The sequence below is a fragment of the Protopterus annectens genome, chromosome 2.part0 (genome assembly GCF_019279795.1).
Source record: "Protopterus annectens isolate FY-2018-M chromosome 2.part0, PAN1.0, whole genome shotgun sequence".
Taxonomy (NCBI): Eukaryota; Metazoa; Chordata; order Ceratodontiformes; family Protopteridae; genus Protopterus; species Protopterus annectens.
Window position 1 is genome coordinate 56417932 of NC_056728.1, and position 24697 is coordinate 56442628.

Consider the following 24697-nt stretch of genomic DNA (forward strand, 5'->3'; position numbering starts at 1 on the left):
GTCCTGCTGCTCCACTTCCCAGTTGTCAGCTTTCAGGTGGCTGTTGCTGAACAATTTGTTTGTGTCTGCTTAATTGCAATTTTCTCTGTCTCTGTCTCTCTCTCTCTCTCTGTCTGTCTGTCTCTCACGTCCTTCTCAGGGTGCAATGAAAGTATTGCATGTGTGGACTGGGAGTACAGCATACTTTTGTAGGTATCTGCATATGCCCATGTGATGGCCTCTGCACCAATTGTTAGCCAGCATTTGCTAATTGCATGCAGCCAGTTGTGTACTGATTGCAGTTCTCACTGTGATTTCAGAACAGTGCTATAAAAAGGTATGTGAGATAGGCGTAGCCCTTTCAGATTTTAAGGGCAGGGACTATGCTGTTATGCTGTGGACAATGTTTTGTGAGTGTAAAGGTTGGTATCTCTCTCATATTTCCAGGTGTGTTGTAGATTAACATTCCTCCATTCATTTCTCCAGTTCCCTGTACTAACTGTGTATGTACACTGACACCTACAACTACTACTACTGTTAATGTGTGTGTGTGTGCTTTCCTTTCACTTTTGCTTGCACTTTGTTGCTAAGGCTTCAATAGTTACCCTTTACAGTCACTACTTGTATGCCTGCTAGGTGTCCTGACTGTAGTGTGCTGCTGTAGCTTTCCTATTTTCCATGTACATTCACACCTTGGAATGCTTGCTATATCTGCTAGGGTGTTACAGCATGCAGTGTGGTCTGGCCATGGTGTGGGCCTTGACATCTATTAGGGTATTTGAGTATGCTGCTGAGCAGGCCCCAGAGACTTTCAGGTTCATCTGTTATCTGCCTCATGTAATGGTACATATCAGTGGGGTACACCCATTAAAATGTCTGGTATGCTGCAGTTGTGACTGTGGGTTAGCATGAGCATATGTATTACTACACTTTTTCTGCCATGCAAGTGATGAATACTTTCAGGACTCCATAGTTACCATTGCATGTGTTACACCTTTCTGCCTACTGTTTGTACATTTCACATGGGGTCTGTGGGGCATCCCTGTAAGTCATTCACTGTTGCTATGTCTAGGCTCTTAACTATTCAAATATGGTGGTGTCAGACCCGTAATGTGTACAGATATTTGCAGGTTGTCCACATTTCTGCCTCATATTTTGGTCAATATCTCATGCACACCTTTTTGTGGCAAATCACTCTGGGCTCAAGTCAGAATATGGTGACAAACATTCAAGTTTCAGACTGCATACCCTTCCAAACATCCCATAAAGTGCAGACCCTGTTACTCTCTGAACTGTCTGCGTTTGTTGTAACATTATTTGTAATGTGTCCCTGGTTTTGGGCCTTTGCTCCACATATTTTATTACTTGGTCCAGATGTGTTCCTGTAAGAGGTTGTGGGGTATGGGCAGTGCTTATCCTGCTGTGAGTATGTGTGTGGCTTGCAAGGTGCTATAGTGACATTATTACCTACTAGCTTCCAACTAGCATGGCTGTTTCTGTTCACACACTACTATTATGGAAATCCACTAGTTTTGATAGTAATTCTAAATGGCATGCTTTGTGTACTACACATCTATATTCCCTTTACATTCATTCCTACTATTACATGATATATTTATTTTAGCACAATGTTCTTCTATAAGAGTCATGGCTTAGTGGTAAGTCATGCAGACTACTGTTTCCAAGGTCCTGGGTTCGGGACTCACAGTGGGATTTTATTTTGCTTTTGAGTACAGGACCTGTCAATCAAAGTGACTAAGGCACTTTTAAGCAGTTGTAACCGGGTTAGCGCTGGTTTGCATGGAGCTCACGCATGCGCACTGGCGGTTAGCTCCGCACAAGCCCGCTTACAACCGCTTAAACGTGCTTACTCTTCTTTACACCAGCTATTTTCTTTGAAAGAAAAAAAAAATGGGGAGACAGGAAAGTGGTGAAAAAGAGGTCACAAAGAGGGTAGGACAGTAGGGAAACAAGCTTGGGATGTGCAGGAGGGATGTAGGTAAGGCCCATAGCTGCCCATTTCTTCATCAGCAACAGCTGTGCATATGTATGTAATTTGGTGTGACATTTGAAACCTTCCACCCCTGAGAGAGGTGTCAGGACAACAATAATACTTGTTGTACAGCCAATTGTAATTGATAGGTTCCATGTCCAGCAGACATGTGTGCGGAATGGGCAGCTATATATGGGGCGTAATTTTTTTGTGGGTACAGAGTGCCCTTTTTTTTTTCAGGTGAGAGTGGTATGTCAGGTGAAGGAAGTCGGTACAGCTGGGGAGGTAGGTTGGGTAGGTAAACAGACAAGACAAACAAGACGCATACAGGGGCGGTGTATGACACGTGTGGGGGGGTTACGCAATTGACGGGGACGGAGGTTTGGATATCCAGAGCCCATGAGCCCACAGATGGCAACAGTGGAAGTAATATCCCCACCCATAGGCAGTTGCCACTGTTCCTTCACTGCCCAGGACAGGGCTGTGCTGGGGGCTGTGTAGGCGGGGCAACAGGCATGCCCATTAGTTGCGCCACCCGTGCCTCGAGCTGGCGTAGGGGCTCGAGAACAGAGTCCCGGATCTCCCTACGCACCACAGTCCGGACGCTACAGAGGGTGAGTGGTGGTTCTCCTCTGGCCACACTTGCAGAGGGGGGTGAGCCCCATCCCCTGCAGCGCTTCCACCCACAAGTGGCACAGGGCCACCGGAGGAGGGTCCGGACTCGGCACTAGTGCCACGTGCACTCGCCAGCTGAGGTGGGAGAGGTGGGTCCGCTGGAACCCGCCTTCCCTGTCGTCCTATGTTTTGCATTATGTCATGACAGTTTGGGTTAGTGACATATAATACCATTCACAATTAGTTGTAACAGCATGCATTAGTATTCCCATTAACCAAACACCCAGATATTCACACCATTGAACAGCGTGCATAACACATGCATAATTTGAACAGAAATACACAGTCCAACAACATGCAGGGTTAACTGATGGCAACAGGCCATCAGGTGTGGATGTATGAACATGGCAGATGCATCATGGGACATGCAAATATATATGACCCAACAGGACAAACGTCCAGGGGTGTTAATTGTGATTGTACATACCATTTTCACGTGGAATGGGTTATATGTGGTTATAGGGTGGGGTAAAGAAAGTAATATTAACACCTTCGAATAACAATGCATATGCTGTACATTTCTAATAGCTACAGTTATATACACACTACTGTTCTAACTACAGTTTCCTATATGATAACTATTTCAACTTGGTGATAGGACTGTTACTGCAACATCAATATACATTTTATGGTTCTTCATACACATTCATATCTAGCTTTGTTCAGCTACATCATCCTGCTACATTTGCTTTATATAGCTGTAGACAAGTGTGGATGTTTGGTATATCAGACAATCATCCTATCTGCATATTGCAGACTGAGAGCAACATATCCAGATTTTGGGATACATATTCCAGATGCAGCAACACTTTGAACAGATTTTGCTGTTTGGTTTTGAATCTCACATGCATTTCATTCTGTCTTGATTGCAGTATACTTTATTCAGGGGTTATTACTACTGTATTGCTGGATTCATGACACTTTCTCACACTCTCTCACTTGCTTTCATTTTACTATTCAGGATGGTACTTCTAGGCTTTATTGACATGTTTTACCAGTAGTTATTACAATCCTTTCCAGCAGTCTCACTTCTGTCATGTTTCAGTATTTCCACAGGGATATATTTCACACGTGATTTCATCATCTTCTGCAGCTATACATTTCAGCCTGCTGCAGGTTGTGTACTATTTTCTTACAGGTAGGGCATTTTTATTTCAGAATATATGTCAGACAGTTTCATTTTTTGGTTAAACTTACAGGCTGAAACACACTTTTGTAATCAAGCAATACTTGCATACACTTTCACACTGTTACTCGCAGATTTTATTCCTTACTGACTACACTGCACTCTTTTGCTGACTGTCATACTTTTATATTTCTTTACAGTTACTGGTAGTGGATTACTGACCTGCCTGGTGGCGCAACCGCACCAGCCTATCGCCATAGGCTCTGCGGTTCGCAGAACGGACACCTGCAGCTGTAATATAAATGAAGTAATATTGGAATACACATCTCCATAATATCAGCTAGCTTAATTTCTTACATACATAATTAAATGTTACTTACTCAGTAGTGGGGCGTTGGGTGTTTGCCGGGCCTCCTGGATCCAAAGGTTCAGTTGGTCCTGTTTGCATCTCTTCAGGTCCGCATGAAGGTGACGGACCTGCTCACCAGTCCTTGGAATCCCTGTGGCACTGGTGAGATCATGAGCCAACCGGTCCCACGCCTCGGCCCTGTATGCTCCCCAGAGGACCTGGCCCTGCATGAGTTGGGCCTCATGATTATGGACTAGGAGCCAGACCATGTACCTGGACTCCTCAACACCCCACGTCTGTGCTCGAAAGCAACTACCCTCTCCTACTCCTGTCATTCTGCCTGCAGGTCAGTTCTACAATCGTTTATGCTGTGTATTCCCGCCTATGGGGCTTATATAGTCCGTTTTTCCCACATATCTGTGATTGGCCATTTTGGAATTGTATCAACTTCAGTAAACCAGCATTGTCATGCTCCAGTTTGTATTCATTCCTATATATTAGCTATTATTGCATTTCTAGGTACTGCTGTCATGGCTTAGTGGTTTGGTACCTTGACTATGGTGTATAGTATCCTGGGTTTGAACCTGGCCACTGCTTTTTATTTTTCATGACTGTCTAGACATGCTGAGGGGTGTGTCTGTGTAAAGGCCGTTTTGATACAGCTTGCTCAACGTTGCCCGTCGGTTAGCTCGTTTGCGCGGTGCGCAGCTCTGCGCAAATGGGGTATGCTGCTTTAAGCCTCATTTGGCTATCGGCACGCATATTACGCTCAGCTCAGTTAGGGGCACATAGATTTAGCGTGTTAGACCACTGCTCAGCTACGGGCACTCATTTTGCGCCAGTTAAACCACTGCTCATCTACGGGCACATGCACTCACTCTGTTAAACTGTAGCTCAGCTATGAGCACATCTGGCATTTTTTTGTTACCTCACATGTCTTCAATATAAATGGGCTATTTCATTACATTTTACATAAATTGTGGTTTTATGTGTACATATTTGTCAGGGACTTGTTTCCTGCTTATTTTGAAAAAAAAATGGTGTTGTGGGGGCTCGAACCATGAATGCCAGCTCTTCAGCCAACATCTCTACCGCTACGCTATTGCTTTCTGGCTTATTTTGCATATTTAGTTCTTATATGCTTTCCCACTGACTGCTAACTGCAGCTGCTTCTGCACGCCCAAAAGCAGCACTCACGGTTAAACATCTTTACAATTTAAAAAAAATATATAACATGTTCATTTATATATATTTTATGTTCATAGTCTGTGGGGGCATGTGTTGTGTTGTGTTTATTCACATTTCTGTGGACTCTGTTGTGGGTGTTTACTTTGGGCACTTTTACACTTCTGGGGGCGTGTCTGCTTGCAGGCCTCAGCCTACGGACACGCGCCCTACTGTCTTACACGGACCGTGTTAGACTTAGGTGTGATTCAGCATGCTCTCATGAATATGCAAAGCATGCTGACATCACTCCGTTTAACTGCAGCCTCCGTGTAAGAGTTATAACTCTTACACAGAGGCTTCGTGACTCCTGGGGAATGTGTTTCTAGTTAATAGCAACATAACTTTACTAAAAAGTATATACTGATATAGACAGTTTTTTATTTAAAATAAAACAGAAGGAATGTATAGAGTGATAAATATGTTTAAAAATGTATAAATGCATGTGCACATCTATTTGCTAGTTAGATGCATATGCACATCTGTTGCTATAATATATGTAAAAATAATATAGTTAGTTAAATACTTGTATTTCTGTTTGGTAGCATACATATATTCTGGTACAGCTTGAGACAAGCTGAATGTTCAGTGTCTGAAACATGCTTCAAGGACTATAGATAAAAATGCAGCTGCGAGACAAGGCATGCAGCATTCAACACAGACATCTGCATTTCATTTGCATCATTCTGAACATCAAAATAGAGGGAATTACAATATTTCACAAATAAAACTTAGTTAAAAAATGCTGCACAAAACAGAGCACAAGACAATTTCAGTTGTAAAAAGCATGCATCATATACAACGGGGAGGATAATATTTAACACAAATATAACCGCATGGTTAGCTAAACAAGGTCAGGCATACGTAAAAGTAGAGAAACAATCAACGACTGACATAAACATTTCAATAAACAGCTCTATCTCTATTAGATGCTGTACATTACCCCCTGAAAATGTAACAGTTCTGACAAGGAAAAACATCATTTAAAATGTCACAGTGTGTAGACAATAACACAAAAATAAGAATAAACTCAACAGGGGAAAAAATGTATGATTTCTACCAATACTTTGTTTATTTGTATAAACAACACAGTAATACAAGGAAAAGGACCATGGGTTAAAATACTTACCATTTTAAGTAACAGGCCAGTACTTCATACAGATAAAATGGTAAAAATACCATCCACTTGTACTATGATAAGACAACAATACCAAAAAAACAATATTGCACTTCAATATTACATTTCCAAGTTTTGTAGATTTAAAAGAGCTTGGTATAAAAACTAGTAAAACAAGAACAAGAATAATGAAATTCTGCTATTTTGTAAGTCGTTACAAGTATCTTTGATAGACAAATTACAGTTTAGTACTAATGTATCTAAATTTGTAAATTAAACAAAATGTTGAGTAAATAAATGTTTATTAAAGTGGCACCACAGTTTGTATGTGTGGTTTCAAATAACCCAGTATTAATAGTAAAAAACAAAAACAGAACTGACACTGTCCATAATTGGTGGGACATATTCACAAGATGGTCATCATCTGGGACCAGATTGCTAAATTGGCTAATACATCCTGTGTTGGTAGTTTTACGGGGTCATAATAATAATAATGACAGCTTGGAATTGTTTTATATGCTGCAGGTTACAAAGAGTTGCAATAACTCAACAAGTTATGATTGTAAATATGAGCAAAGTGGTAAATGCTGTAAATAGCAATGCTGATAAAACAAATACAGTCTTTTCTTTAACTGAGTATTGTCCGTTCCTCCAAAACAAAATAAAATAAGGGGGACCTGAAAAAAATAGTATTCTGTCTCTATTTAAACTCTTGTTAGCATGATTATTAGCTTGAACAAAAAGCTGCAAGAATGATATGAAATATAAAGGGTTACTTTAGAAATAGCATAAAATGCTGAAAAATAAGAAGTAGTAAGTGTGCTGGCATAGCTTAGATATTGGCATCCATGTAAAGAAGTGTGTTACTGAGAAACAAAGTCTGTAAAAATAACTGCGCAGATGGCAGCTGGAAGGACATCAGTGAAGTAAAGAGATGTAACATCAAGTTTCAGATAGTGCTGAAACACCAGGTTTCAGATAATGCAAGACTGAGTTTCCATGGATCATCAAACTACAAAGAACCAAGGACAAGGGAACAAAGGACAAAGAAAGAACTGTTATATATCAGACTCTGAGAAAAAATATCAGACCTTTGGGTATAAATGTGACTGTGTATAAACTAGCTTTGGGTATTTGCCACAGAGAGCCGACAGCATTTGTGTTACATGGTTGTAGATCTTAAAAGAAAAATATGATAGTAAAGCGTATTAAATGAAACAGTTATCTTCGTGTATTTATTGTACTCAGTACAATACAGTAATAAGACTAGTTAATTACAATAAATAGTTAAATGAACCGTGGTATACAGCAAAAAACAAACAGGAAGACGTCATAATTTTTCACTGCCCTCAGATGAACAATCCCAATCTTCCCAATGCAAAAGCATATTAAAGGAGTATACAGAGTGGAATGCTACAACAAACAAACTTAAATGGTACGACATGCTACTGTAAACAAACTTAAATGGCTTTGTTTTACACCACTACCTCACCAGTCATTTTGAGTAGAAACGGGAGTGACTAGCGTGATTGACATGCCTGGTGTGTGTGATGTGGCATGCAAATAATGCATGACTGACATGCCATGCATATTTGCCTGTGACATCATGTATATTTATTGTCTAATTGTAGTTTGCCATTTTTCTCAAAGTAGTGTGATTTTGGAGTTGGTATATTTAAGTAGTGGGGAGTGCAGGGGGCTTTCCTCCTGCAAAAGCGATTTTTTTGGTTAATGATGAATAAAAATAGGTTAAGCTGGCAATCTGATTGCTAGGTTTCAAAAATAAATAATTGCAGTCCATTCATTTACCTATTTTAAATTGTTGTGTGTAAAATGTATAATACGTTTTATATGCTTAACTTCTATACATTTTAACTCCTTTTGGAGTGTTCCCACAATTTCCCCTTCTTCTGTCATAGTCTAGAGCTACACCCCCCCAAAGTTATCTTTGTGCTGACCTGTCTGATTGTGTATTAAGAAATGCTGCTATAAAAGTGAGTTTACTGATGTATCCAATCCTGTGTTTGTCTTGCAGAACTCCCGTATGACTATTCATGCGGACAAAGAAAACATCAGCATGTTTATTCAACAATATAGCGGAAAAATCACTATGTGCTGGGTCTTGGGCAGGGTTTGGGTGGCCCTTGCTACTGTGCATCTGTTGGGGTAGTGTGGTAAAACACTGCCACTTGAAGACAGAGATAAAGCAGTGTACATTAAACAGCTTATAAAAGTGTGGTTTATTCAATAAAAGTACTTTTCTTTGAAAAAATGAGCCAAGAACCACTCAACTGTACAGAATTTATAAAGGCACTAAAAAACAAAATAAACCCTCCCACCAATAAAAGTACATACAGCAATCTCAAGTGTTTCCTCAGCCTCAACAGACCAGGCTACCTCCCAGTACACTAGATAGAAAATTCACTGACCTCTTTTGTGTAAAAACAATTGTTTGCTAAAGTGCAGAAATACACTACTTTATCCAACAGCTAGCTAGAGCAAGTAGAAGAGACAATGAGAGGCAAAATGGACTTCTTCAGTATAAGCACAAGGAAAGGTGAATAAATTATTCAGGATATCAACAGTAGTGTAAAAAGGGAGGAGCTTATTAAGCTTAATTTACAGCAGGGGTGGGCACTGTGGTTTAAATTATTATTATAAAATTGCAATCTACAGTACCAGGAATATTGGAGAGGTGAGTGGCATCATAGAAGCCACTTGTGGTGTTGGCAGCTCTCTCTTCTCGGGTGCTGGGCAAACAGATATGCTCATTCACATGTGGAAGTAGTGTACTAAGAACTATACCAAGTATTCTGTAGGCTGATTGTGACCTACCCACAATATTCCCTCTTTATCTGTGAAAAGCCTCAGTAGTAAGAATGTTAAAACCTACACATACCTTAGTATCCAGAGGAATGGAGGTCCACACATTCCTCCTCTTCCTTTTTGTGGGTAATGTATGTCAAGCAGTGCCAGTATGATATCTCTGTTCCCACAAAAAACTGTGTGATATGGTGCTCTGCTTACTATGCAAGCTGAATATATTTACTGACCACTGTGTTTGTTGTTGGTTTTGCATATCAGAACTCTGAGAATCTGAGCTGCAGAATGAGGTGTTTTTTCATATTTACATTTTTTAAATACTTAAATAGGTATTAAAGCATGGTATATAACATCAGTAATTTAAGAACACATGATGAAAGACTATTATTTATTTATTTATTTCCAGTTTGATAACCGGGGATGTCCACTGGGCCCCAAAGCCCATTTTCAGTGGAGGCCCAGGGAGAAAAGCTCCATATTACAAACACATTGCACACTTAAACAATTTACAAACAAGTAAAATATTAAATTTTTATACAATTGTATTGTTAGCAGAGAAAAAAAATACACATACATTTGAAATGCAAAAGAAGTAAATCAGAAGAGAAGTGTTGGAAAGAGGAGGTGCAAGGAAATAAAGGAGAAGAAATGCCAGGAGGAGGAAAAAAGAACAATTAGACAAAGATTAATTTTATGTTTGTGGTCAAAGATACATTTTATGGTTGTGGTCAAAGATACAGTTGCAAGAAGAGGTATTATAGGCAGAAGGGAAGTGAAGATATAAAGAGTATTTACATAAAGTTTATACAGGGGGAAAAATGATAAAGAAGCTGAGGGTGGGGAGCTGAAAAAAGAGTTGGAAGAAGAGGGGCAGGAGGGAGAATAATGAAAAGGGGACGTAATAGGATTTAGGTAGGAAGTATACAATCACATTTCCAGTTTTGGGAGAGGTGAGAATGGAGTAGAGATTTGAATTGTTCAGAGCTTGTAGTAATTCTAGTCTGAAGCTTGAGTTAATGGTAAAAATTTGTATTGGTCCAATAAAAGTTATCACATTGTTTTTGGGCTCCAGTTTTTTTTTTTAGTGAACCAGCAAGGCTGTATTTGTATAACCATGAAAGATGATTTGGGGATAAATTAACTCTTCTCACTCGTGTTTCTGCATCATCTTGTTTCATTTATCACCATGCAGTCTCTCTAACAGGAATGGTTCTGGTGTTTGACTAATATAACCCTCAAAGAGAAGCACATAGGGAACAAACACAATGCCATCTGTCTATCATTCTCACATGATGAAATAGCATACTAGTATTTGCTATATATTTGTTTAGTTTGAGGAAGTTTTAATTTTCTTTAAAATGATTAATTTTATATCAGTTTCATCACTGCAATTCCATTTTTTATAGAATCTTTCTTCAAAAGTCATTCTGGAGCACAAAAACCTCCCCGATGGCATAAAAGTTACTTACCGTTCCAAATGTGGCACTGAGTTCAGCAAATTAGCAGCCAGAGGTGAATGTGATAACGTAAAGATTAATGATACGGTAAGAAACATGTCAAACTTACAGATATGTTCACTTCTATCATTTTTAACAAATGTGCAACTAAAGAGTGTAATGTATTTGGGTTCATTTCGTTAACTTCCTTAGCTAACAGGAAGTGATTTAATAAAGGCAGATGAGAAAGATGGATGGATGGATGTGTGTTGTTTTTTTTTTTTCAGAGATGTGATAAGAGAACTGCCTGATGAATGAAGTCATGTAAACATCCACTGCCATCTTTCTGAAAAGCAATATGCTGAAATTCATAATACTGAAAGCACAATGGTGGAAAGTGAAAATTCTGAGATATTAAAATGTTGAAAACAAAATACCCTCCTGTATGTGTAGAGAGCTGGTAATACCCTGCATGTGCAGATAGCTGGTATTGCCCAGTATGTCTAGAGAGCTGATACTCCCCTACATGTTTGAGAGAGCTGGTACTGCCCAGTAGGTCCAAAGAGATGGTATTCATCTGTATGTGCGGAGAGGTGATACTTCCCTACATGTGAAGAGTGATGATACTACCCTACTTGTGGAGAGTGGGTACTCTCATGCATATGTAGACAGCTATTACTCCACTGTATATGTAGAGAGCTGGTACTCACATGCACGTGTAGAGAATTGGTACTCACCTGCTTGTGTAGTGAGCTGATACTCCCCTACATGTGTAGAGAGCTGATACTGCTTTGCAGCTCTGCATGTACAGAGAGCTGGTACTCTTCAGTATATGCAGAGAACGTTCACTCCCCTACATGCGTAGAAAGCTGGCACTCTTCAGTATGAGTAGAGAGCTGGTACTCCACAGAATGAGTACAGAGCTGGTACACCCTGCATGTGTAGAGAGCTAGTATTCCCCTGTATGTGTAGAGAGCTAGTACTTCCGTGCATGTGTAGACAGGTGGTACTCACCTGTATGTGTATAGAGCTGGTACTCACCTGTATACTACTAGAGAGCTGGTACTGGTCTGCATGTGTGGAGAGCTGATACTCCCCTGCATGTGCACAGAGTTGGTACTCCCCCTGCATATGTAGACAGTTGGTACTCATCTGTATGTGTAGAGAGCTGTTACTGACATGTATGCATAGAAAGTTGGTACTTGCCTGCATGTGTAGACAGCTGATACTCCCCTACATGCATAGATTACTGGTGCTCCCCATATGTGTAGAGAGCTGGTACTCCCCTGAATGAGTAGAGATATGGTACAACCCATATGTGTAGAGAGCTGGTACTTCCCAGAATGAGTAGAAAGCTGGTACTCCCCAGTATGTGTAGAGAACTATTATTTCTTTACGAGTAGAGAGGTGGTACTCCCCAGTATGTGCAGACACCTGGTAGTCCTGTACATGTGTAGAGCGCTTATACACCCCTACATGTGTAGAGAGGTGGCAGTCACCAGTATATGGAGAGAGCTAGTACTACCCTACATGTGTAGTTAGCTGGTACTACCCTACATATATAGCAAGCTGATACTTTCCAGCATTTGTAAAGAGCAGGTACTCCTAAGTGTGTTAAGAGGGCTGGTACTACCATACATATGTAGCAAGCTGGTACTCCCCAGCTTTTATAGAGAGTTAGTACTTCTCTACATGTGCAGAAAGCTGGTACTGCCCATTACTTACAGAGAGCTCATACTCCCCAGCATGTTTAGAAAGCTGGTATTCCTCTATATGCACAGAGATCTGGTACTACCTAGTATGGGTAGAGAGCTGGTACTCCCCAGTATAAGTAGAGAGCTGGTACTAGCATGCATGCATAGAGAGCTGGTATTTACCTGCATGTGTAAACAGCTGGTATTCCCCTACATGCATAGAAAGCTGGTACTCATCTATATGTTTAGAGAGCTGGTACTACGCAGTATGTGTAGAGAGCTACTACTGCTTTACTTGAGTATAGAGGTGGTACTCCCCTGTATGTGTAGAGACCTGATAGTCCCATATATGTGTAGAGAGCTTGTACCCCCCTACATCTGTAGAGAGGTGGTAGTAGAGAGCTAGTATTACCCTACATGTGTAGTTAGCTGGTACTACCCTACATATTTAGCGAGCTGGTGCTTCCCAGCATTTATAAAGAGCTGGTACTCCCAAGCATGTATAGAGGGCTGGTATTACTATACATATGTAGCAAGCTGGTACTCCCCAGCATTTATAGACAGTTGGTACTCACCTGTATGTGTAGAGAGCTGTTACTGACATGCATGCGTAGACAGCTGGTACTTGCCTACATGTGTAGCCAGCTGATACTCCCCTACATGTGTAGATTACTGGTTCTCCTTCATAAGTGTAGAGCTGGTACTCCCCTGAATGAGTAGAGATATAGTACACTGCATATGTGTAAAGAGCTGGTACTTCCCAGAATGAGTAGAAAGCTGGTACTTCCAGTATGTGTAGAGACTTGGTAGTCCTGTATATGTGTGGAGAGCTTATACGCCCCTAAATGTGTAGAAATTTGGCAGTCACCAGTATGTGGAGAGAGTTGGTACTATCCTACATATATAGCGAGCTTATGCTTCCCAGCATTTGTAAAGAGCTGGTACTACTATGTATGTGTAAAGGGCAGGTACTACCATACATATGTAGCAAGCTGGTACTCCCCAGCTTTTGTAGAGAGTTGGTACTCCCCTACATGTGCAGAAAACTTGTACTGCCCATTACTTACAGAGTGCTCATACTCCCCAGCATGTTTAGAAAGCTGGTACTCCCCTATATGCACAGAGAGCTGGTACAACCTAGTATGGGTAGAGAGCTGGTACTCCCCAGTATAAGTAGAGAGCTGGTACTAGCATGCATGCATAGAGAGCTGGTACTTACCTGCATGTGAAGACAGCTGGTATTCCCCTACATGCGTAGAAAGCTGGTACTCCTCCATATGTGTAGAGAACTGGTACTCTCCAGAATGAGTAGAGAGCTGGTACTCCCCAGTATGTGTTGAGAGCTATTGCTGCCTTACTTGAGTATATAGGTGGTACTCCCCAGTATGTGTAGAGACCTGGTAGTCCCATATATGTGTAGAGAGCTTGTACTCCCCTACATCTGTAGAGAGGTGGTAGTCACCATTATGTGGAGAGAAATTGTACTATCTTACATGTGTAGTTAGCTGGTACTACCCTACATATTTAGCGAGCTGGTGCTTCCCAGCATTTATAAAGAGCTGGTACTCCTAAGCATGTGTATAGGGCTGGTATTACTATTCATATATAGCAAGCTGGTACTCCCCAGCTTTTTTAGAAAGCTGGTACTCCCCTACCTGTGCAGAGAGCTGGTACTGTCCATTATTTACAGACAGCTTGTACTCCCCAGCATGTTTAGAGAGCTGGTACTCCCCTTCATGCATGGAGAGCTGGTACTCCATTACATGAGTAGAGAGATAGTACTCCCCTGTATGGGTAGAGAGGTAGTACTCCCCAATGTCTATAGAGCTGGTACTCCTCTGCATGTACACAGAGTTGGTACTCCCCAGTATGTGCAGAGAACTTTTACTCCCCTGTATGTGTAGAGAGCTGGTACTCTCCTACATGCATAAACAGCTGGTACTCCCCAGTATTAGTAGAGTGCTGGTACTCCCCAGAATGAGTAGAGAGCTGGTAAACCCCACATGTTTAGAGAGCTGGTACTCCCTTACATAGGATCATAGGAAGTTACTATGCTACTGGCCCTGAGGCCTTTACAAGCCTAGCCAAGAATTTAGCCCATGTTCCGACAAGTCAGCACCTGAAGCCCCTGTCCAGCAGGGACACAGGTGTAATCCCAGGGATGTATTTTCTGTTCCCCATCCAGTTATCCAGGTTACACTTAAAAAGGGTTAATGAGGTACTCTGCTTGATGTGGACAGGATGTCTATTTGACAGAAGGGGGGAGTCTCTGGGACACAAATCTGTCCTGCCAGCAAGTCCAATTGATGTCACAGACCAGGTTGAGATCATGCCCGCAGGTTACTCGAGTGGCGCTTGACTTGTGGATATGCAGCAGTCCCATCATGGTGGGATCTGAGATTGTTTTGTATGTCAGACAGAGGTCACTTCTGAGGAGCCTGTATGAGACTGAATAGAGGGACGGGGCTTTTAGCCTATCTGTTTAGGGTAGATGTTTGAAGCCCTGGATTCTCCTGGTAAGGAAGCTCTGTGGTCTCTCCAGCTGCTGCACATGCTTTGTAAGGTACATGCCGAAAGGGGCATTGTATTCATTAATAGGTCTTACAAGGGAAGAATACAAAGATGTTATGACCTCCTTGTCCCTGGATGAGATACCCTTCCTAATGAGGTGAGCCATGTAGAAAGCTTTCCATACAATGGAGGCAATATGATGGTCAAAAGTCAGTTTGCTATCAACCTGGGTGCCCAAGTCCCTCAAAACTGATTGCGTGCTTATGACCTTGTTATTAATGTGATCATTTCTGGGGACATCACTCTCCCCAAACGGGATGATGATGCATTTTTTGGCATTTAGTTTGAGGCCATGTTTCTGGCACCAGTCATTTGTTTGGATAAGACCCTTTTGGAGGATGTCCACATCACTACAGGAATTGTTGATAGCGCTTAGCTTGCAGTCATCTGCAAACTTGGTCAGCCATAGCCTACTGATTTTGGCCTGCACCTCAGAAAAGTATATCCCAAACAACAGACACCTCAAAACTGATCCTTGGGGTGCACCGCTCATTACAGGTCTACTGCCTCAGGTGGCTTCCCCTCTTTTGACTAGGTGGAATCTATCAGTGAACCAGTTTGCTACCCATCTAGTAACATATGGGTTGATGCCTACTTACAGGTTCATAGGTAGGTACTAGGCTATTGGCCCAAGGGCCTACATAAGCCTAGCCAACAAGGTTTCCTGGCTTACGCCACCCAAGAAAGTTATTTTCCTGTGCCACTGTCGAGCAGAGACACAGAAGTGATCCCCGGGGTAAATTTTCTATTTCCCATCCACTCAAAAAAGACTTTTCTTGAAGAGTGCTAATGAAGAACTTTGCTTGACATAGATGGGTAGCCTGTTCCAGAGTATGGGAAGTCTCTGGGACAGGAATCTATCCCTCCAGCATGTCCTGTTTATTTTGGTCACAAGGTTTAGGTCCCTAGAGCATGTAGCTCAGAGGGATTAGAATTTCTTTAGGTGTAGCATGTCCAACAGCTCTGGGTATGACATAGCTTTATATGTTAGGCAGAGTTCACCTTGAAGTAGGCAATATGCTATGGAGTAAAGCTGGAGTTTTTTGAGGCGGTCAGTGTAGGACATTTGTTTGAGGCCAGTAATCCTCTTTGTGAGGTACTTCTCTGGCCTTTCCAGCTGCTGCAGATGTCTTGTGAGGTACATTCCAAAAGGGCACTGTACTCTATAATGGGTCTAATGAGTGTTGAGTATAGGGGAACAATGACTCTTTTTCCTGGATGAGAACCCTTTTATGATGAGGTGTGCCACGTAGAAGGAATTCCTGACTACTGTGGCGATGTGACTATCAAAGGAGAGACTACTGTCCACCTGGGTCCCAAGGTCTTTTATCACGCATTCAGTGTTAAGTAGATTGCCGCCTATGTGGTAGTTCATGGGTACAGAGTTTTTACCAAAGGGGATGACACGGCACTTTTTGGCATTGAGCTTGAGGCCATGGCTCTGACACCAGGCATCTGTCTCAGTGAGGCCCTTCTGCAGGATGTTCACATCATTTGGGGACTTGACTATGGCTCCTAGTTTGCAGTCATCTGCAAACTTCATTTGCCAGAGGCCTTCTGTGTTAGCCTGTACTTCAGAGAAGTAGATACCAAACAGGAGAGGTCCCTGGATGGAACCCTGTGGTACTCCACTTTTCACTGCTTTGAGGTCAGATTTGGAGTCTGCAACTTTTACAGTGTGGGTTCTGTCAGTGAGCCAGTTGGCAACCCATCTTGTGACACAGGGATTTATACCTAGTTTAGTGAGGGTTTACCTATTATACCCGAATGGAGAATAGTATCAAAGGCTTTGGTCAGGTCAAGGTTGGTGGTGCGCACCATCCTCCCCTCATCAGTGGCTTTCGTGACTGTCTCAAAGAAGTTGACCAAATTTGACAGGCATGACCTCCCCTTGACAAAACCAAACTGTGTGGGATCAAGTGATTGGAAGTTGCCAATGTCCTTGTTAATGAGGTCCACGATAATCCATTCCATGGCCTTGAAGATCAGCCTAGTTAGACTGATGGATCTATAATTTCCTAGATCAGTGGATTCTCCACCTTTGTGCAAAGGGATGACAGTGGCTGTCCCCCACTTGGCTGGGACAAAGCCGGTACTCAGGCTTTGGCTGAATAGCATGCCTAATGATGCTGCAAGTACCTGCCTGAGTTCATGTAGAATGCCGCCTGAGATGTTATCGGGTCCCATGGAGACTGTATTTTTTGCCTTTGAGGGGGCAGTGATGACTTGCTCCCTAGAGATAAGGGGAAGGGGCAGATGCTAGGGATGTCCTGATTTACTGATGGGGGGACAGAGAGGTGAAGTTTTCGCCAAACCTGTCTGCCAGCTGATTGGCTATAGCTACAGCATTTGTATATGTGGTGTTCTTGACCACCAGTTCTGAGCAGATCTGAGTGCTTCTTTTGAAATTGCAGACATATGAGAAGAAGGCCTTATGACGATCTTCAGTAGATATAGCCAGTTTGGACTCGAAGCTTGCTTTGGAGGATTCCACTAGTGCTCTTATTTGCTTGTTCAGGCTAACTAGAGATTGCTTCAAATTAGGTAACTGCTCCTTTTTGGTCCTGGACAGCAATTTTTTCCTTTTATTATATTGTTTATTTATTGCAGACATCCACCAGACAGGTTTACTCTTCCTTGAGGAGGAGGAGGAGGATTTTGTCCTGTTGGGTATTCCTGATTCCATGCAGCTGTATAAATGCTCATATAGTAATTTAGTGTAGGTTTGGATATTTGTGCCAGTTCCTATGGAGAGGGAGGGGCTGTGAAGCTGTTTATACCTTATCTGAGGAGGTTGTTATCAGCATTGTAGAAGTTTTTCTGTTTGACACTAGCTGGGGGGGGGGGTGTCAGAGTAGATAGTGACTTTGAAAGTGACTGCTTTGTGATCAGATCTTATCAGGGAGGATGACACTGTAGGGATGCTGCAGTGGTTACTCATGTTGGTTAAGACGAGGTCCAAGATATTATCACATCTTGTGGGGGTGTTGACCAGCTAGTCCAAGCCATCTGCATTGATGAAATCAAGTAATCACTGGGCATTTGTGTTTTGGCATGAGTAGTTCTTCCAACCTATGGTTGGATAGTTAAAGATGCTCAGAATCAGGGTAAAGGTTTGAACCCTGATAGATTTGAAGAGGTCCAGATAGGTAGAGTAGGCATCTTGAGTCAAAGCTGGGGGCCTGTAGCTAGCTATGATGTGATTAGGGGTCTTGCTAATGGTTAACTGCACCTGGACTGTTTCCTGTGTGTCATACTGTCTACATACCCTGTACACATACATGTGTAGAGAGCTGGTACTCCCCAGAATGAGTAAAAAGCTAGTACTCCTCTACATTTCTAGAGAGCTGGTACTCCCCTGCATGTGTAGAGAGCTGGTACTCCCATGCATGTGTAGAGAGCTTGTACTCACCTACATGTGTGAAGAGCTGGTACTGGCCATTATGTACAGTGAGCTGGTACTCCCCAGAATGAGTAGAGAGCTGGTACACCCTCCTGTATGTGTAGAGAGCCGGTACTCCCCTATAAGTGTAGAGTTGGTATTCCCCTATATGTCTAGATAGCTGGTACTCCTCTGCATGTGCAGAGAGCTGGTACACCTCAGTATGCAGAAAGAACTTTTACTCCCCAGTGTGTGTAGAGAGCTGCTACTCCCCTACAAGCATAGAGAGCTGGTACTGCCCAGTATAAGCAGAGAGCTGGCACTCCCCATAATGTGTAAAAAGCTGGTGCACCCCATTATGTCTAGAGAGCAGGTACTCCCTCGAATGTGTAGAGAGCTGGTACTACCTTGCATGAGTAGAGAGGTGGTACTCCCCTGTATATGCAGAGAGGTGGTACTCCCCAATATGTGTAGAGATCTAAATTAAAGAACCAAAGGTCTTGAAAGCACTGCAACTTCCAGAATAGTACTTTATTAAACAGATTAAGTGCTTTCATCCAGCTAATTCACAGACTTCTTCAGAATCAATTACACAATTTAACCACACCTTTTTTATCCCATTCCTTAAAAATCACAACTTAATACACCAATGCAATACCACAATTAATTCAACTAACACAGCATAAAAAAATGCCTGTTTAAAAACCTATAAAAAATATATAAAATTATATATAAAAAATAATAAAAAAAATATTTTTTACACTTTATAAGACAAAAGTCTTAAAATTCTGACTAATGAAATTTGCTCATTGAGACCTGGGCGGCACACGTGTTTAATTTAAGTTGCCACAAAGTTTCTTTACGTTCTATCAAATCAACCCACGGTCCACCTTTCAAATTCTTGACTACTGCATCCATTCCAAAAAATAAAAAAAAAGTTCAGGATATTTTTCCAAATGTTTATACAATGAATTGTAGTCTGCCTCTTCTTAATATATAATTTGTGTTCATAAATACACTCTTTACATTTTTTCTGGGTCTTCCCTACGGAGAAACAGTTACATTCTTTGCACTTTGCTAAGTATATAACTCCTATAGAACTGCATGTACAATGAAAAGGAGTATGTACAAGCTGGTTGCTAACTTTAACTTTATCAGTCTCCAATATGTATTTACACTGGTTATAACATCCACATGTAAATGTACCTAACCTCCTGTTAGATTTTAAATTTAACTGGGCATCATTTTCTAATAGATTTTTTAAGGACCTACCCTTTTCGTAGACTATTCTGGGCTTTTCTCCCAAAAGGTCCATTAAACCATCAAAACATTGGAAGACTTTCCAATTCTTCTCTAAGGTCCTATAAATAAACTCATTTTCCAGTGTAACAGTAGTAATAAATGAACACATATTTTCACCATTAGGCTGCAATCGCATGTCCGTAGTGGATTGAACTTCTCTAGCTGTAAGAACTGGTGTCAACTCTCCACTGTATCTTTTCATCATTACTTCTAAATACACATCACTCACCAACTCTGATGAATACCCTCTAGTTCAAGACATTTCTGACAACCTGTTGCCTTCTAATTCAAATGTCATGTATTCTGAAACAATTCTTGTTAATCTAACAAATTGTCCTTTAACAATGCCTCTTTTTTGGTGCTGCGGATGACTACTAATATAATGTAGTAGACCATTGAAATAGATGGACTTCCTATAAATACTACGCACAATAGCTTTTTTGGCAACATCATTACTCAGTAGTATATCTAAATAACTAATGCTGTTAGAGTTGTATACCAAGTAAATTTCAAAAATGATGTTGTGGATTTAAGTAATCCACAAATCCCTGTATGTCCCATTCACTTCTCAAACTAAAGATGTAAGTCAAAAAAAAAAACTGTATATAACTGCCACGGAACGAGCAGACAACACATTACATTCCTTTTCCTTCCTCAGCGCATCACAATGTTGCAAAAAATACGAGACAACCACAGCAAGCATAGCCATAGCTAGCTTTCTTCTGCTGGTGCACCTCTCTATGTGCTGAGTTATAATGCATACAAATTTCTAATAGGGTATCAAACTTCGTTATTATCAAAAACACCTGCTTCGACTAAGAAATCATGAAACATTTCCATACCCTGAGCATGTGGTATTACATTAAACAAATTTACTAGATCCACTAAGAAAGCCAGATTTTGTAGTATTTCACATCTCTAAATTTTGACAAAAAATCCCATGAATCCTGACAAAGATGTTTATGTTCTTGTAATGAATCTTTCACCTTCACATCTATATATTTAGACAAGGGATGTGTAATAGAAGTTCTTGCATTCACTATTGGTCTCATGGGGGGGGGGGTCAGTCAAGATTTTGTGCATTTTTGAGATGCCAAATACAGAGGGAACAATAGAAAATTTAACACTCAAAAAAACATACACATCTTCTGATATCTGGCCTTGTTCTACCATATCCCGAAGAAAAAAAATATTTTTTATAAGCCACATTAATATAATTCATCATCATATAAATACATCTGCATTTTATTTAAGTAATCCATCCTATTCATGATTACAATCCCCCCTCTCTTGTCGGGCATCATTACTCTGTGTAGAGACCTGTTACTCACTTCTATGTGTAGAGAGACTGTACTCACCTACATGTGTAAAGAGGTAGAACTCACCAGTATGTGTAGGCAGCTTATTCTACCCTACATGTGTAGAGGGCTGGTACTACCATACATATGTAGAAAGCTGGTCCTCCCCAGCATTTATATAGAGCTGTTACTCCCAAGTATGTGTAAAGGGCTGGCACTACCCTACATATATAACGAGCTGGTACTCCCCAGCATTTATAGAGAGCTGGTACTCCCCTACATGCTTAGAGAGCTGGTACTGTCTAGTATGGGTAGAGAGCTGGTAATCCCCACTATGAGTAGAGAGCTGGTAGTCCCTAGAATAAGTAAAGAGCTGAAACACCATCAAAGTGTAGAGAGCTGGTACTCTGCTACATGTGCAGAGAGCTGATATTGCCCATTATTTACAGTGAGCTGGTACTCCCCTATATGCATAGAGAGTTTGTACTGCCTAGTATGGGTAAAGAGCTGGTATTCTCCAGTATGAGTAGAGAGCTAGTACTCTCCAGTATGCGTAGAGAGCTGGTACTCCCAGGAATGAGTGGAGGGCTGCTACACTTCATATGTGTAGAGAGCTGGTGCTCCCCAGTATGTGTAGAGAACTGGTTCTCCCCAGAAAGAGTAGAGAGCTGGTACTCCCTTGAATGTGTAGACAGCTGGTATTGGTCTGCATGTGGAGAGAGCTGTTACTCGCCTGCATGTGTAGAGAGCTGGTACTTGCCTACATGTGTAGAGAGCTGGTACTCACCTACATAAGCAGAGAGCTGGCACTCCCCAGTATATGCAGAGAGCTGGTACTCCCAGAATGTGTAGAGAGCTGGTACTGCACTACATTTCTAGAAAGCTGGCACTCCCCTGCATATGTAGAGAGCTGGTACTGCCCTGCATGTGCAGACAGCTGGTACTCACCTGTATATCTAGACAGCTGGTACTGGCCTACATCTTTAGAGAGCTGGTACTGTCCTGCATGTGTAGAAAGCTCATAATCCTCTAAATGTGTAGAGAGCTGGTACATTCCTACATGTCTAGAGAGCTGGTACTCTTCTGCATGTACAGAGCATTGGTACTTCACAGTATGTGCATAGAAGGTTCACTCCCCTGCATGTGTAGAGAGCTGGTACTCCCTAGAGTGAGTAGAGAGCTGGTACTCCTCTACATGTGTAGAGAGCTGGTACTCCCCTCCCTAATGTATAGAAAGATGGTACTGCCTTACATGAGTAGAGAGGTGATACTTCCCTTGTATGGGCAAAGAGGTGGTACTCTGCAGTATTTGTAGAGACCTGGTACTCCCGTATATGTGTAGAGACTGTACTCTCCTACATGTGTAGAGAGGTGGTACTCATCAGTATGTCTAGAGAGCTGGTACTGCCCTATGTATGTAGAAGGATGGTACTGCCCTACATATGTAGTGACCTGGTACTCTCCAGCATTTGTAGAGAACTCATACTCCCAAGCAACTGTAGAAGGCTAGTACTACCCTACCTATGTAGTGAGCTGATACTCTCCAGCTTTTATAGAGAGCTGATATTCCCCTACATGTGCAGAGAGCTGGTACTGCTCATTATTTACAGAGAAATGGTACTCCCCAGCATGTTTAGAGAGCTTGTACTCCCCTACATGTATAGAAAGCTGGTACTGCCCATTATTTACAGAGAGGTGGTACTCCCCAGCATGATTAGAGAGCTGGTACTCCTCAGTACGTGTACAGAGCTGGTACTTCCCAGAATGAGTAGAGAGCTGGTACTCCCAAGAATGAGTAGCTAGCTGGTACTCCCTTATATGAGTCAAGAGGTGGTACTCCTCTGTATGTACAGAGAGATGGTACTCCCCAATATGTGTAGATATATTGTACTCCCATGGGTCTACCTGACAACACCGACACATCACAACATCGACAACGAAATCACCGACACCACATAACCGACAGTTCACAAACACGAAACCTCACATGCCCAACAACGAAATCACTGACACCACATAACCGACAGTTCACAAACACGAAACCTCACATGCCCAACACACCATAATAACGACAATCAACAAACAAAACAAATCCCCTATCCAAAAAGCACACACACAACACAAGCACACCAAAATCCTTACAAACCCACACTAAACCTCACATACACAACTATCTACAACCTTAACCCAAACCCTAACCCTAAGGTCCGTCACTATCGCACACTTACCTAACCCGCGCCCTAACTCACTTAACCCGCCCCTAACCCAAAGACTATCACTACTGCACACTTACCTAACCCGCGCCCTAACCCTAACTCACTTAACCCGCCCCTAACCCAAAGACTATCACTACCGCACACTTACCTAACCTGTGCCCTAACCCTAACTCACTTAACCCACCCCTATCCCTACAGACCGTCAATATCGCACACTTACCTTACTCGCACCCTAACGTCCGTCACTACCGCATACTTACACAGCCTTTTCCCATGTCGGTGTTCTCAGTGTCGGCGTTCTGAGCTGTCGACGTTGTCAGGCGGACCCACTCCCATACATGTACAGAAAGGTGGTATTCACCAGTATGTGTAGAGTGCTGGTACTCCTCAGTATCTGTAGAGAGCTGGTACTCCACTGCATGTACAGGAGAGATGGTACTCTCCTGTATGTGTAGGAAACTCATACTACCCTACATGTGTAGAGAGCATGTACTCCCCTATATGTTAAGATAGCTGGTATTCTCTAGTATGTGTAGGGAACTGGCATTGCCTAGTATGTGTAGAGAGCTGATACTTTCTTATATGTGTAGAGTGCTGGTACTACCATACATATGTAGAGCGCTGGTACTCCCCAGCATTTGTAGAGAGCTGGTACTCCCCTACATGTGCTGAGAGCTGGTACTGCCCATTATGTACAGAGGCTGGTACTCCCCAGCATATTTACACAGCTGGTACTCCACTACATGTGTATAGGGCTGGTACTACCCTACATATGTAGTGAGCTGGTACTCCTGAGCATTTGTAGAAATCTGGTACTCCCAAGCATGTGCTGAGAGCTGGTACTCCCCTACATGTGCAGAGAGCTGGTACTGCTCATTATGTACATAGAGCTGATACTTCCCAGAATGAGTTGAGAGAAGGTACACACTATACATGTAGAGAGCTGATACTCCCCTACAGTTGTAGACAGCTGGTACTTTCCAGTATGTGTAGAGAGCTGGTACTCCCCTACATATGTAGACAGTTGGTACTCCCCTACATGTCTATAGAGCTGGTACTCCACTGCATGTACTGAGAGCTGGTACACCCCAGTATGCCCAGAGAACTTTTACACCCCAGTATGTGTAGAGAGCTGCTACTCCCCAGTATGTGTAGAGAGCTGGTACTCCCCAGAATGAGAAGAGAGCTGGTGCTCCCATACATGTATAGAGAGCTGGTACACCTCAATATGTATAGTGAAATGGTACTCCCCAGTATGTGTAGAGAGCCAGTACTCTGCTAAATGTGTAGATAGCTGGTACTCCACAGTACGTGCAGATATATGGCACTCCCCAGCATGTGTAGAGACCTGGTACTATCCTACATGTGCAGTGAAATGGTACTTACCATTATGTGTAGAGAGTTGGTACTCCTCAGTGTGTGTAGAGAGGTGGTACTGCCCTGCATGTCTTAAGAGCTGGTAATCCTCTGTATGTGTAGGCAATTGGTACTACCCTACGTGTAGAGAGCTTG

General features: G+C 42.1%; 1 protein-coding gene across 1 annotated transcript in view; it reads left to right on the top strand.

The window, feature by feature from the left end:
* Window positions 1–24697, top strand: part of LOC122792954 (integrin beta-2-like) — a 1413174-nt gene that overhangs the window by 878299 nt on the left and 510178 nt on the right. The window contains exon 10 of the mRNA XM_044060545.1: window positions 10693–10830. Coding sequence (XP_043916480.1) covers window positions 10693–10830 — 138 coding nt within the window. The remainder of the gene's footprint in view (window positions 1–10692; window positions 10831–24697) is intronic.